The sequence below is a fragment of the Marmota flaviventris genome, chromosome 9 (assembly GCF_047511675.1).
Source record: "Marmota flaviventris isolate mMarFla1 chromosome 9, mMarFla1.hap1, whole genome shotgun sequence".
Lineage (NCBI taxonomy): Eukaryota > Metazoa > Chordata > Mammalia > Rodentia > Sciuridae > Marmota > Marmota flaviventris.
This window is the reverse complement of record NC_092506.1, coordinates 55,848,237-55,864,817: the sequence shown is the minus strand read 5'-3', so window position 1 is coordinate 55,864,817 and position 16,581 is coordinate 55,848,237. Positions and strand designations below refer to the sequence as shown.

General features: G+C 35.6%; 1 protein-coding gene across 1 annotated transcript; it reads right to left on the bottom strand.

The window, feature by feature from the left end:
- Positions 1–11,664: 11,664 nt before the first annotated feature.
- Positions 11,665–14,991, bottom strand: Znf214 (zinc finger protein 214). The gene is made up of 2 exons (XM_034635326.2): positions 14,809–14,991; positions 11,665–13,478 (listed from the first exon to the last, which is right to left on the bottom strand). Exons 1-2 carry the CDS (start codon positions 14,933–14,935, stop codon positions 11,785–11,787), a joined length of 1,821 nt encoding a protein of 606 aa, XP_034491217.2. The 5' UTR covers positions 14,936–14,991; the 3' UTR covers positions 11,665–11,784.
- Positions 14,992–16,581: the final 1,590 nt, after the last annotated feature.

Here is a 16,581-nt window from a genome sequence, read left to right as displayed (position 1 = left end):
CCTGCCTCTCACCCAGTGAGGAAAGTGGCTTCAAAAACAGTGCCCTAACTTTAATCCGGGACAAGCAGCCTGGACAAACATTAATACTGGGAGAATTTTGGACACCCCTTTGCCATAGTTTCTTCCTGGTTCGAAATGTGTGTGTGTGTCATTGGCATTTGCTTGTGGCTTTTCTCCAGTATGAGTGACACCTGCCAAGGTTCCCACGACCTCCCTTCCCTGGGGTTTCTCAGCGTGGAGTCTGCCTCACTGCGCAGCTCAGGCAGCTACACCCTTGGGCTGGAGCCTAGTACCGGCCCCTGCAGTGAACTGGCACACCACCCACCCTCTACCCCACAGGTTCACAACTGCATGCTTCCCCGCTTCTCCTCACAACACACACAGCCCAGCACGTCAGACCCTTCTGACTGGACTCCATCCCAGAAGCCCTGGCAGGAGCCACTCCTTTCTCAGGGTCAAACGCTGTCCTGGACATCTGCTTGGCACAACCGTTCCCTGCCGGTTTATTCCATCTCCCTGTCTGGTGTCCTTCTAGGTCCCCTCCTGGATGATCCCCCACCCCCCTCACACACACACCCAGGCAGCAGCAAGAAGCTCACCGATTCTCTGCCACCAGTTGTGAGCCCACTTTCCAAGCATGATTCTAGAGCTGCTGGTCTCGTCATCTACCACATCCCCCCAGCCCTTGGCAGTCTTTTTTGCTTAAAACACTCTGCATGAAATTAATAAAACCATCTTCAGTAGGAAGGCAACACAATGACCTGTGTTTGCTGGAGTCTGCTTGGTATCCAGTGTCACCCAAGCAGCATGTCTTCCTGCATGAAGAACAGAAGTCAGAACTGTTCAAGGGTCTCAGCCGCCCCTATGTGTTAACCAGGAAAAATCTATATACACCCTCTAGCTTCACTGCTCTTAATTTAAAAAAAATAACAAAACAAACTAAATTTTGGAGATCACACAGCTGAGCAATACATTAAGAGTCTCCCACAAGCTTTGCTCTAGGTAACACACCCTTGAGGTGTGGGTTATGATAACCATCGCCTATGCTTCTCTTCAGGGACTTGAAGGCCACTTTTGCTGAAAACACTGACTCTTTACTTCAGCCTGCAGTCACTTGGGTGACTGGAATAGGGTGAAAAGGCTTGGTATCTTTGTGTTCTTGGTATCTTTGTCTCCATTGCTGCCTTAACTTTTGAATCGGATTCCACTCAGCACTTGTATGTAGATGTGTTGATCATTTGAGAAATGTTTTGCTCCAAACTATAATATAGGGTTAACTTGGCCTAGACATGCCTACTCTCTCCACCCACTTCAAGGCAACGAGATTACACCAGAACATGAAATGAGTGAAAATAAGAGGTACCCAAATTCCTGGAAGATCTCTGACTATTCCCAGAAAGACATGAATATTTCTCCCCTTTAGTGTCCCCCAGTAAATCACGAACCATTTCTGGGCTATGATTTTGCTACAAAGTGCGCTCCATGGGACTTTTCTTGAAGAAACTGTGAAATGAAAATGACATAAATTTTTGAGAAGACTAAACAGAATCCATGAATCCATGTGCTGTGAAAATTAATACAGTACTTTATTATGTGGCAGATATTATTCTAGAGAGAAAAGACCTGTTCAGATTGTCTCAAGACTCATCTTATTTCAACCTCTTTATTTTACAGTCAAATGCTACTTGAGCTCAGAAAGGTCAAATGATTATTCCAACCGAATACCCTCACTGAGAGACATCCTGAATGAGACCCTGAGAGTTTTTCAGATCTTTCAGCTGATATGCTATCAGCAGGGAAACTATTCCAAAAGGTGTTAAAGTTGTAATTCAACTGACAATTTTCATGTTCAATGAGAGGCACCCGTACACATGTAGTCATTGTGGTCTAAGTTCTAGGACCTGATAAAATGAACAGAAATACACCATAGTTATTTATCACCTTTTGGGCGGGATCACATGGTTTTTCAGCTTCTGCATAGCCTCATACAATACTCTGTAGGTATTAGGATTTGATCAGTTTACTTGATAGGCATTTCTGGCAGAATCTGCCTGACTCATTCTTTTCCTTCCAGAATTGCTGATGACAGTGTGCATTATTCCAAATTCACACTAACCTAAAGATTGTAAGTTTGTAGCTATTGTATAAAAATATACTATTTCTTCTTAAAAATGGACCTAAACTCAGGAAGTCTAGCTATTAATCATTAGGCTACATTTATTCCTAAAACTTTTCATATTTTGTTCAGTTTTTTTAATATTTCTGTTTCCTCTCACTCCTCAGATTATTGCAATTTACTCTCTGGAAAACCTACCCTGACTCATCAAGGCATAATTATTCCCCTGGTACAATTAGAGGTTCATTTATAATATCCAGATTAAAAAAAAAAAAGCCCTAGTCCTTTAAGAGTAGTTCAAACCCCAACATAAAAACATTAACTGATTTCACTATCCTTAAAATACTATAGGCTCAACTTCAAGGTTACACAAACAATTTTTTTTTTCATTTCTGGAAAATATGTTGGCCTTCTTCCATTAAAATAATATCTAGAATCCAGTTTTAAAAATACCTTCTGACATATTCATCAAAATGAAAATTATTCAAAATTTTATTATTTCTCACTTCCACTGTTGACACTGTTAAACCTTATTTGTTGGGGATTACTGCAATACTTCCTAATTGGAATCCCTGCTTCATCCCTAGCCCCTATCTTTAGTCAATTCTTAACATAGCATTCAGAATGAACCTATAAAATTTAAGTCAGATCATGTCACTAAAAATCCTCCAATGACTTCTCATGTCACTTGAAGTAAGGAGAGTCCTTGCAGTGATTTATAAGGCATATATAACCTTTAGTCTCATTCCCTATTTTCTTCCTTCCTTACTGTGCCATGGTACATTCTAGATAAACTCTTAGCTAACCTCAGAACCTTTGCACTTGCTAAAGCTTCTCTATGGAATTCTTCTCCCTGGATATCTATGTGGCTCACTTGCTCTCTCAAGTATTTTAATCTTTCTTGAAATATTATCTCAGTGAGACCATCCTTGATTAACCTATCTAAAACTACAGACTTTTTCACTACCTACCTGAAGTTTTCAATTATTTTTTATTTTATTTTAAATTTTATCTTATGGTCTGCATCAACTTTAGGAAGCAATTTTGATAAAGGTAAGGATTTTCATCTATTTTGTTTACTATTATGCCCCCCACATTCTGAAACAAGATCACATAGTAGGTGCTCAATTCATATCTATTAAATGAATTGTTGGAAGAAAGTGATATCTGCAATAAAGAAAAAATAGAGAATATAGTATGCTATCTTGCCACAATAGTTCATATGTCATGAATATTTTCACATAAACTAGGACTTTTTCAGGCTAGAAGGTGGGAGATCAAAATCTCCCCTTTGCCATTAACATCAGAAACAAATTGTAGCTCAGAATTTTCCCTTCCTATTTCCAGCTATTATTCACCTCGTACTTCTATTATAGTTATTGAATAGCAGTGAAGAGTAAAGAGAGAATTTATCATTCCAAACAGGATTATTTAGAAAGCAAAAGTGGCTATCATTAATAAATGCACTAGGACAGGAAGCAATAATGAAGTCACTGGTTTGTTCCTTATTTTTCAATACTGGGGATTGAACCCAGGACCTTAAACGTGCTAGGAAGGCACCATCCCAATTGAGTTACATCCTAAGACCTAAGAAACAATAGCTGAGACTATCCCAGGAAAACCATTATGATTCCTCTAATGTGGTCCCAACTAAGAACATTTATATAAAATATGGATATTTTTTGGCATGTAAGATTAAGAAACTTAATGATTGATGCATATGATTTACGATTCATATTGTAGAAATTTGACATAACTTCATTCAGTGGTAAAAAAATTTTCACTCTTGCTGGACAAGAATAAGTTCTTGTCTTAAAAATTACATGTATTTAGAGAGGTTGCCTGTTCTCAGAGAAGGGACAGTGAAGAGTTCAGAGCCTGGGAGAAGAGCAAGTTCCTGCTCACCTGAGGAACACTGCTGGTGGTCTGCTCCTTCAACTCTTATTTCCTGATCTTTCCTGAATACAGTTTGAAATTTGAGAGAAGAAGAAGATAGCAAAACACAAAATCAATGGCTATGAATTTACAGTCCAATGTCAGCACAGCCATTCTTCATAAGCGATGAGAAGGATGTTCAGGAAGCAAATCACCAATGGAGGGAAGGAAAACTGTGAGACGACTAAGACAGCAACATGTCCCATGAGTCATATTTGCCGGGAATGGAGATTGAACTTCCCTTTCTGATTACATTTGAGGACCCTCACACAACAGAAAAAACAGAGTCCCTTGCAGCATGTGCTCCAGCAACTTAGAGCATTTGAAAACCTGAAGAGACCAGCCAACAGGAGGCCTTCATAGGTTATAACCACAGTAAGAGTGACACTCTAAATTAATTGTACAAATTAATTAACAACATATAAATTGCAATTTAATTTTCTAACATGGCATGAATTGCATTAAGTAGACACTGTAAATCATTTTTTTTCAAAATCATCACTGAGGTTGAGTGCTTCTTCATATTTAAACTCACTGTATTTGTTTTATATTTATGCTTTTTTTTTTTTTTTTTTTTTTTTGCTCCATGTGTTAATGGGCTAATTTTAACTTGAAGTTGATGCAGTACTAGTGAGAACTTTGTGCTGGACTCTGACCCCAGCACCCAATCAGGGCAATGTGCCTTCAAGTAATCAGGAAGACATCTGTCCTGGACCATGTTTTTTCAAGGCAGCCATCTGTCAATAACACCAACATGAGAACACTCTGCCTTGCTGTCTTCCATCCAAACCCTGAAATTGCTTTCAGGTCTCAGTGCCAGGCAACTTTAAGTCACTCTGGGAGGAACCCTGCCCTCCCTGTGAAGACAGCAGTCCAAAAGCCAGAGGGTGTCTTCTTTAAAGTTACCAAGGCTGCCTCCAAAAGGCAAGGCATGGGCGAAAGGATCAACTCTCAGGCTCTGGCCAGGTGTCCTGATCTGACCAAAGAGCCCTGCCTGCAACCTGCAGCACAGAGAGAGGACCCAAACCCCAAACTCACCATCAGGGCCCCATAGAGACTGGCCAGAATGACTGAAGGAAGCCTCCCTAGGAGCAGTTCCTTCTAAACTCCCCAGGGGACCACTCAGAGACCAGGCTAGAGGGTTCTCCAACTTCTCTAATCTTCAAGGTGCAAGTGGACTTGGAAGAAAAGTGTCATCCAACTGATCAGGAAAATTTTCACTCCAATACCTCATACTCCCCTGCATCCACTCCTGGGTGGGGAAGCAGTGCCCCACTGTTGTTTGGGAGAGGCAGCCGCCAGGAGAGATAAAAACAACAACAACAACAAAACCAGAAAGCAAACAAGAACAAAAGAAACTGTTGAGGCCAGGGGTGGGTAGCAAGCAAGAGGGGGATAACACCGATGTAAAAGAAAATGGGGATCCAATGGGAGGCATTGAGACTGAGGCAGTAATGGGGAAAGAAGTGAAGCAGGAATGCCATAAGTCAGAGCAAGAATGGAGACATGCCTTTACAGCCTGCAACAGCGCCATCTAGAGGACTCAACTCCTCCTGCATATGTTGGATCAAGCTGTCCCCTGTCAGGGATGACAATGGGAGGTCGCTGATTCTGCAGTAGACCTTGAAAATAGTTTTGTTAGCATACCTCAGTCCTACCTTTAAAATGATGGTTTAATAGTAATATTAGCTAGTGAGTAGTCAAGTGATTGAATGTAGCAAAAGTTAGAAGATTCTAGTGTTGATTTTCCTCACCACAAAAAAAAAAATTGAATATTAGAAAATACAGGAAAAACAGTGATGAAAAAGAGAGTAAAAACCCACCAAACACAAATAATGGAAAGTCAAGTTCTGCATATGAAACACAGTAAAATGTGCACTTTTTGTAACATTTAATGGGATAGAAGAAAGTAGTATTGATTGTTCTTGATGGTAAGAACATCCCTCCATGAGCAGCATTCATGTCCTGATATTGGATGTCAGAAAGGCTAATAAATTAGAGAAAGAAAATTTTAAAAAATTACATGTATTTACATATATGATGCCAAATTACTATAACTATACAAACTGAATATTTACATACTTCAAAACCTGATATTTTAATATGAACCATAAAAAACTGCCATTTTGGTGGGTTGAAAATCAGAAATTTCTTATGGTTCAATAAAATTATTAGCCTAGATTTTAGTTTTAGTCCCCAGAGTCATTTTTAAGATAGATTGGTTTTGGTGGGGGTGACTGGAGATTAAACCCAGGGGTGCTTAACTACTGAGCCATATCCACAGTCCTTTTAATTCTTTTTTTTTTTGAACAGGGTCTTGCCACGTTGCTTTGGACCTAGCTAAGTTGATGAGGCTGGCTTTGAATTTGTAATCCTCCTGTCTCAGCCTCCCAAGTCACTGGAATTACAGACATGTGCCACATCACCCAGCTTAAGATGGGATATTTTTAATGACCACAGAATGATAGTGATAGATGGGTTTCTGGAAATAACCTAGGCTAATCTCATTTTATTAATGAGGAAACAGGTCTAAAGGTGTCAGATCAGTTGCTCTAAGATATAATTTTAGTTTAGCAATGTCATCAAGTATTATACTCAACTTTCCCAACACTGAATTCTTTCAGTTACATCATATATCTAGAATAAGGAAAAGAAGTCTAAGGTATTGTGTGAAATAAAGTTGTAGGAATGATACTTTAGACTCCCCAACAAGACTTTATAAACTACGAACTACAAGTGACAAAAAGACTTTGATTATACAGTATAAATCTGAAAGAAAGGGACTTCACAAATGTTATTAAAACAAGGATCTTGAGACAAAAAATGATATTGGTGGGTGGGGAATATTAAAAAATGCTACAATAAGTATATTGAACAACTATCTTTGTACGTGTTCTAATATAATTGAGAATGTTTGGCTCAAATCCACTACTTTCTAAAGAAATCTATTTGTACATCATCCCTTAACAATGATGTTATATGCTTTCCATCATCCCTGGCCATTTCTGAAGAGACCAAAGTGGATATCTGATGGAATGCTAGCCAAGCCCAAGGTTTACCAGTATCCTATAGCTTAGCCTTGTCTCAAAAGTAATCATTATAAGCTGAGTTAATTATCTTCTACCTTTCAGAAATTTGAATATACACTGCAAGGGTGTGTGTGTGTGCGTGTGGGGAGATGACAGGTTAGTAGAGGGCAAGGAAATGGGGGAAAATGATATTCAAAAGTGAATGGCAATTAGAAGTCATGCATAAAATGAATAAATAAGTCAACCTGTAGACAGAAGAGAGAGGAGGTCCAAAAGAGAAAAGAAACAATAAGATAATGGAAGAGTAGCTTCATTGTCTAATGGCTTTCTAGCGTGGTTCCCATGCTGAAGTTTTTGTCCTTGGAATTTTTCTGTGAGATTCTACTATTATGTGATGTAATATAACCCTATTTATTGCATTGTATAACTTGAGTGGACCTGTATTCTTTACAATTAGAAGTTCCCCAACAGTGGTATCATTCCTAGCTATGGAATTATGGAGCAAAAAGTAGTAACATACTTGGCCAAATAACTTTCCCCAAAAGTCTATAATAATTTACCTTCAACATCCGTGGTATATAAGCATATATCACTCCATACTTTTACTGAAAATATCTATTGTTTTTGTTATTAAAAGTAATGTTTCGGGGCTGCGTCTCAGCAGTAGTGTACTTGCCTGGCATGTGTGAGGCACTCAGTTTGATTCTCAGCACCACATATAAATAAATAAAATAAAGGTCTATCAACAACTAATAATAATAATAATAATAATAATGTTTCCTTGTTTCATGTTCTTTGTAAATTTTTAAGCTTTGTACTCATTTGATTAATTCATATTAATACTTTTATCATCATGGCAAATATTTTTCTTCTTTTTTGTCTGGTTTCCATAATTTCCCCCCAGTTTTAAAATTCTTATGTAGTTAAATTCCTGTACAGGGAACAGGAATTGAAAACTTGTGCTTTCACCAACATGTATTTTATGATTTAGATCACGAGATAAAGGCCTAATTTTGTTTTTTACCCAAGAGTTATTATCTGAGTACCACCATTTACTGAACAATCCTTCTTCTATTCATAGATCTTCATTATATGTGAAGTATATGTGCATATTTACTGAGTATATTATATATAATATGTAATCCACATACTAGTATATTTCTAAACTATTGACTCAGATTCTAAATTTTTTCAAATATAGAATCATGTTCTCCATTACAATGTCAACATGCAACTTTTTATGTTAGGGCAATCTCATTTATCTTATAATTATTTTCTCTTTTCTCCAATGCCTCTTTTTTTTTTTTTTTTAAGTGCTAGAATTTTACATTTAAAACCTCACCAAAATTCTCTTTTGAGATCTGGAACAAATCTATAAATTAACTTGGGAACATTCCCTCTAGAAAAATTTTAAGACATTTTTTTATGTCCTTGTTAATTTTCATTAATCTTATTAATATTATTCCACATTTTAATTTGATCCCTTAAAAAATTTAGTGGCATTACAAAGACATTTCCCATTCATTATATTTTTTTGATTTTTTGCAAGAGTTTAGAAAAGTAGTTATTTTGCATATTTAGCCTACTTTGATGGGTTAATTATATTTTTAAATATTTTAAAAACAGACAACCCTTTTGGTTTGCCTAATACCATCAGTCTTTTATATTTAATGAGTATCATTTTGCTTTTCCACTTGAAATAATATAGAATCAAAATTTTAATCCAATCAGTATTTTTGAAACTTTTTAGGGACTAGGGTTGTAGCTCAGTGGCAGCCAGAGTGCTTACCTAGCACATGGGAGGCACTTGGTTCATTCCTCAGCACTACATAAAACAATAAATAAATAAAATATTTTAAAGGACTTTTAATAAGGCATTAACCTATTTTAAGAAATTGAGCCTTTATCTTGTTTCAGTCTCTTATTTTTTAATGCCAATTTCTTGAGTTCTTTTGTATTGTCTTTTGACATAGGGGCTAAATATTTTGTTTTTATCTTATCCATTGTTATGAAAGGTATATGTTTTAGTTCAATTAGATGCATTTTCTAAGTTTTTGCCAAAATATGTTCCCTTGAATTGTTAAAATCAAGAAGAAAATGCTATTGAGTTTCTGATATTTAAGATTATAAGTGTAGCATACTTTCTTTTGCTATCTCTTCCCAAAGTTGTCAGATTTAGCAAACAGAAACAGAAGAACCTGGTGAATTTGAATTTCAAAAATAAAATTTTAGTATAAGTACTTGGGACATACTTAAAAATAATTAAAATGTATATACTTATTTGAAATTCAAACTTAACTAAGTCACCTGCATCTTATCTGACAACCTTACTCTTCCCTACAGACTTTTATATATATTCTGCTTTTATACTTAGCATTTGTATACTTTCCTGCACAACTATTTAATATTTTAAGTTTTGTAAACAAATTAACTATTCAGCCATAACTGCAAGTTTAACTGATTTCAGAAGTCATCACCAATCCTCTTATACCATGATTTCCACATTTGAACTCTAAGAAAGGCAAGTATACGGTACACTTTGTTTCTTGCTTATAGTTTATATATATATGCATATAAATATGATTTGTTGATAAAATTTTGTTTTTAATCTCAGAATTCTGAAAGTGCTAGTCCCTTGCTTTTTTGAGTTACTGTTGCAAAGATCTTTGTTCATGTTCCCTTTTTGATTTTGTAGATCACCAGAATTTTTCATTCTACATACTTTTGTTTTCTTTTTCTAAGCTGTTTCTAAGATTGTTTTTTAAAACATTTTTGCCTAAAATCTAGTGAACATATATTTTTAAATCAGGAAAAATTAATTTCTTTGGTGACTGATTCTGTTTTTAATGTTTCCCTGGCCTCAAACTCACTATTCTCCTGCCTGCTTCCTGAACAGTTGAGATTACAGATGCACCCAAGTGTTCTTTTACCTTCCTTAGAAACTTTAATCCTTACATTGTATTCCCTGATCTTCCCGTCTTTTCTCATTGTTTCTATCACATTATCCTTTTCATTTATTCATTACATTACTTGATGTTCTACAATGTTCATTCTGCTCATAGCCTTTACTTTCATACAGAATTTTAAATTTCTCTGAAGACCTTGTTGTTGTCTATTTCTCTTCTTTACTTACTGAGTTCTACTCTAGCTTTATTGATATTTTCGTTATGATACTGAGGATACCAATTTTTATGAAATTCTCTTCTGGAACCTGAAAGAGCCAATTTTTAGGGTTTTAGGCTTCTAAGTCTTCAGGATGATATTCCTTTCTTTGATATTACAATTCCTTCTTATTTTCCTAAACAGGTCCATTTTTTCTTAGGAAGTAATATCTAAACATAACTATGCATCAATAGTTAGTACTTGTGGTTTAAATATTAGATGTCCCCCAAAAGTGTATGTGACACAATGCAAGAAAGTTTAGAGATGAAATGATTGGGTTGAGAGCCTTAACCCAATCAGTGAATTAATCTAATAGGGATTAACTAAGATAACTGAAGGCAGGTAGAGTATGGCTGGAGATGGGTCACTGGGGGGTGTGCCTTAAGGGTATATATTTTGTCCCTGGAGAGTGGACTCTCTCTCTGCTACCTGGTACTATATGTCCAGCTGTTTTCTTCTGGCACCTTTCCACCATGGTCACACCCTGAGGAATGCATTAAGACTGCTGAAAACTGTGAGCCCCCAAATAAACTTTTCCTCCTCTATTTGTTCTTGTCAGGTCTTTTGGTCATAGCAGTGAAAAGCTGACCAAAAGAGGATTTGAGTATTCCTAACTCTATGACACATAATGGCCAACTCTCTTGTTTCACAATTAGCTGGAGGGTTCAATTCTGTTCCTAGCAGATATTTCCATATTACCATTCTGTTCTACTGAAGTTAAATTCTATTGCTTGAATCTCTATTTCTGAACCAATAGATGATCTTTAGTTTCTAGAATTCACTATTAACTTTCATCCATACCTTTCTTAGGGAATCTAAATCTACTTGGTCTCTGAGCCTATGAATGAATGTGGAAACCTGGGGAGAAGTGGTTACCTCAAAGTGCAGTACCCTAGCAACAGAAGAATGGTTCCTGAGTTTTCTGGATGACAGTGATAACATCTCCAATGTATCTATTATCTTAGATACAGGGTCATACAATGTTTTCTCATCTTTTATCAGGTTGGTTTTGTTGCATAAGAATTGAATTCTACTATAGTTTATTTGTCCATATTTGAACAATACCAGTTTGAATTTCAACTTTTGCAAATTCCATCTTTTTTGTGGCTTCCCAAAGACTTTCCGAGGATGTCAAGAGATGCTCTTTCAAAGATGACTAGCCAGTTTCAATTAAAACCAAAATGAAATGTTTTGAAACAAAAATTAAAAGCATTTTGAAGTCAGTGAAAATACAAGTTGGACATTGTTTGATTTCATAAACATTAAAATGCACTGGAAAAAAGGCTAGAATACAACAGGATGCAAAAAAAAAATCCTTCCTTAAACTTTAATATATATTTTGTAATAATTATGTTTTGTGTTTATAGTAAAGAAAATACATTTAATTTTAAATAAATAGTAATTCTCCTAAGAATTGCCTCTTGAGGTAGGAGGGGAAACTATTTTTGTTTAGAATTTTGTATTAATTATAGGATTTCTTTTCCAGCAGCATTTATTGAGTTTAATGATTAAGTTTTACTTGAAGCTATTAATAAACAAGATTTATACAGTTTCTCTCTTGTGATTATTGTGAAGATGTGAATTCTGATCAAACCCTTTGTAATACTCATGGCATTTATAAGTTTTCTCTCCCACGTGGACTCTTTGATGAATTCGAAGTGCTGAGCTATGACTGAAACCCTTACCACACTTTGCACATTGATAAGGCTTCTCTCCAGTATGGACCCTCTGGTGGATGTGAAGATTAGAGCTGTGACTAAAGCCCTTCCCGCAATCAGCACATTTATAGGGTTTTTCTCCTGTATGAACTCTCTGATGAATGAGAAGATGTGAACGCTGACTGAATCCCTTACCACACTCTTCACATTTATAAGGTTTCTCTCCAGTGTGTATTCTTCGATGAGTGTGAAGTTTTGAACTCTTGCTAAAGCCCTTCCCACAGTCATGACAGGTATAAGGTTTCTCTCCTGTGTGGACCCTCTGGTGAATGCGAAGATCTGAGCTATGGCTGAAGTCTTTCCCACAGTCACTACATTTATAAGGCTTCTCTCCTGTATGCACTCTCTGATGAATTTGAAGATTTGAGCGTTGAGTAAAGCGCTTACCACAGTCATCACATTTAAAAGACTTCTCTCCTGTGTGTACTAATCGATGAATTCGAAGATTTGAGCTCTGACTGAAGCCCTTACCACATTCATCACACTTATATGGTTTTTCTCCAGTGTGGACTCTCTGATGAACATGAAGTACTGAACTCCGACTAAAACTCTTACCACATTGATCACACTTAAAGGGTTTTTCTTCTGTGTGAAGACTCTGATGAATGTGAAATCGTGAATTTGTATTGAGGTCCTTATTACACTCAGATTTATAGTGGTTCTCTTCTGTATGGACACTTTGATGACTATGAAGACAAGAAATCTGACTGAAGCTCTTACCACATATATTACATATATAAGGTATACCCCCTGTGAAGACTCTCTGATGAAAGTAAACTCCTGAGCCAAGACTAAAGTTACTGCCAACTTCATCACATCCATACAGCTTCTTACTTATGTGGATTCTTGGATATCTGTAAAAATCTGATCTCTGAGAGAAGCATGCTGTGCCAATGGAGTATGGATAGAGATTTTCTCCAAGTTGATTTCTCTTGTGGAGAACACATTGTGAGTTCCAATGACGAATTTCTTTACATTTATTACAGACACAGTATTTCTCCTCCATAGAGTCTCTCAGTAGGTCACACTGGCATATCTCCCCAATATATACCGGAAGGGCTTCTTCCACTGAGATATAAGAATGCTGAGCTATGAATTTCTGGTCTTTTTCCATAAAAAGATTTTTCCTAGATATGACAAGATGGTTTCCGTCCCTTCGAAAACCATGGGAATCATTCATGTAATCTTCTCTACTAAAGTCTTGGGTGGTTTTGGTTTCTAAGGACTGCCAAGGTATTAACTTTCTGAATTTTAAGTTCCTATGGCTTGCACCTTCAAAGGTCAGTTCATAGTTTCCATACTCTGGTACTTGTGTGGAGAGAATTAACCACTCTTGACATTGGGAAAGATCTTGTTGCTTTACATTTTTGGAATCTACCCCTTGAATGGTTTCATTATAATTTTGATTCTCGTATATCTGAGTGCTAGCATTTCTCCAGCTCTGCAAGAAGGAAAAATTTTCATATTGTAAGTATTTGAATCGTTCTTCTTGTGGCTTGTAGCTCTCATTCAAGTTTCCTAGAAGAATAAACAGTTACTTTAGTGATGATATGAAGGTTGTGCTTAAAGCTTTCCAATTATCTAAATCAAAGACTTTCATAATGGTAGGAAGATGTGTGGAGAGGAGTAGGAATGAAGGGTATGACTTTGGCCGCTCCTTTTGGGTCAGAGATTTATTTATTTTTGTACATTCATGTATATATTTATTCATTTGCTCATTCATTCATTTTACAAACATACCTTGAGCATCAATTTACAATTTATCAGGTACTATTTATAATAAAAAATAAGGCCAACTGCTTCATAGAAATAGTTTTGAAGACTAAACTATATTACTTTACTTGGGACATTATTATAAGAAGTAAAATATGTTTCTATTTTTCTGCTATAGAATAGTGTGGGAGACTGTGTGGAAAAAAAATGGCTGCATTAACTCTACTTATGCCTTTGGGTGCTCTCCTTCCACACTGTGTCTAGGCTTGGTAATATAATCTGCTCACTGGGATAACAGCTAAAGTGTCAAAAGCAGAAATTTGAAGAGTGCTTGCCTTCTCTCTTGCTGCTTTTGAAAATTCTGCGACCACCACCACCACATGAAAAAAAGGGACATATAGCCAATGTATCTCCAACATCCCTAGTGATTTTGAGCCAACTGTCAGACATATGAATTAGGCCAGTCAGCCTTATCTTAAAATCACCCAGTCCCAAGAAAATTCCTCTATGAGACATCATCCATGATTCCTATTGAGGAATCATGAAAAAAATAATAAATTTTATCTTAAGCCACTAAGTTTGGGGTAGTTTGTTATATAACAAAAGGCAATTTGTACAAACGGTATGACGAAAAACAACTTTAGGAACAAACAAAACTTACTATGTATGGAGATTTGTGCTCTAAGAATAATATAGAAAATAATTAAAAATAATAATCACAAATATCTAGGTCATTGCATAACCCAGATGTCTTAGAAGATATTTTGCCTTATATTTTACAGGTTGAGCATCCCTAATCCAAACATTCAAAATCTGAAATATTCCAAAATCCAGTGCTGACATAATGCTCAAAAAATTTCAGATTTTGGAACATTTTTGGATTAGGATTGCTCAAACAATAAAGATCATACAAATATTCCAAAATCCAAAAAATTCCAAAATCTAAAAAACATTTTTGGTCCCAAGCATTTTGCATGAGGGATACTCAAACTGTATTTGTCATCTGGCTTAAAACATATTTTGTGAATATTTCTTCTATCACACCAACACAAGAACTCAGACAAAGAACTGAAATATACTCAACAAAATTGGTTCTAGAAAGCTCTAAATTCCTTGTGAGCTGGGATAACTTTACCTAATGACATGACATTTGTGTAGTTCTCCCACATAACCTCCCAATAGAGATTTTTTTGAGAAGAATCCAGGAATTTCCACTCTTCCCAAGTAAAAATAATTGTTACATCTTCAAATGTTACTGCCATCTGGTTAAAGATGAGGCTTTTGGGGCAGAAGAAATCTAAGTGAGAGGATGAACAAAGAAAAAGATATTTAGTAGGTAATATAAGTGGCAAACCACATAGAAAAAGAAAGAACTTCAAAAAAGGAAGAAAAACAAGAAAGGTAAGGGGAGATATAACAAGTAGCCAAATGGCTTAAAAATGTATCCAAATATCAAATATTATCACTATCAAAGAAATACTTACATAGCACTTGTCTGTCAACCAATGAGCTAATAATGACTTCAACTTATATTTTAGTTAGTCCTCATAGCAATCCTGTGAGGTAGATACTATTATTATCTCTGTACTACAAAAATAGTAAATAATGGTTGAAACAGATTAATGCCAATGATCACAGAGCTAGAAGGCAGCCCAGAAGGGACCCACACATGTACACTTCAGACAAGAATAATTTGCCAAGTGCAATAATATTACTCAATATTGCTTATATTATTGCTTCATGGGTGATCATTTTAGATATTATTTACTTCTTCCTATGAGATGATGAATTATATACTAGAGTTCTATTCATCATTTTCATACTATTTTCACTAATTTTCAGTTAAATCAATGCAGTGCTTATATAATTTTGACTATGATATAAAGTTTGTTTGAAAGGATGATTTGTTTTGTTCTAAGAAATTTGCTATCCTCATATTCTTATTTTGAAAAGCTCTATATAATTTATTTTATCAAGTGTCTCAGCCTACCCAACCGTTTTATTTTGGAAATGTTATCTTCTTGCTCTAATCTGGACTGGCTACTCTTTAAAGCTCAATTTTCAATATTCCATAATTCTTTATTTTACTCTGTCATTTTGGAGGAACACATCAAAATGAATCCAAACTAACCTATGAATATTAAGCTCACTGCCAGTGAAAAAGGCAAAGGTGAGAAGCAGACAAGGTATTCCTCAATATACATCATTTAAGAGAATCTCCAAGCAGGATTACTAGGAAAAATTCCCAGATCATTTGAATCACAGTACACTTGAAATCATCATTAACCCCTCATAACTGACTTGAGTGCAGAAATGTAGACTAAATTTTTTTTTCTCAGAATTGCTTCATTGTTACAAGCATTGCTTCTGAGACTGATTTTTTTTAAAATTCTAATGAATCTGTAGGTAATATTTTGTTTCCTCTATAAAAATATTTTAGGATCTTCTTTTGTTGATTCCTTGGTTTGGGACTTTGAAGAATTTACTCAAATATCTTATAATTCTTCTATTAGCTGTATATGTGATTCAAATACCAGAATTTTCCAGGAGTGTTCAGCTAGTTCAGAAAATTAAATGTCTAATCTCCTGTTTTTAGAAATGAAGATTTGTAAATATACAAAATTCCTACATAAAATATTAGCTAATTGAATTAAGTAATGTATCAATAATACATCATGATCAAGTGCAGTTTATTCCAGGTATGCAAGGAGAGTTCAACAAAAGAAAAATTTAGCAACATAATTTCCTGTATTAATAACTATAGAAGACAATCATGATTATCTCAGCTAATTCAGGAACATCACGTAATATAAATTCCGTTAAATTGAACACCTATACATGGTATTAAGAAAAGCTTTTAGCAAACTAAAAAAATTTTTAAACTCTCTAAAATGTTAACGGTGTATAT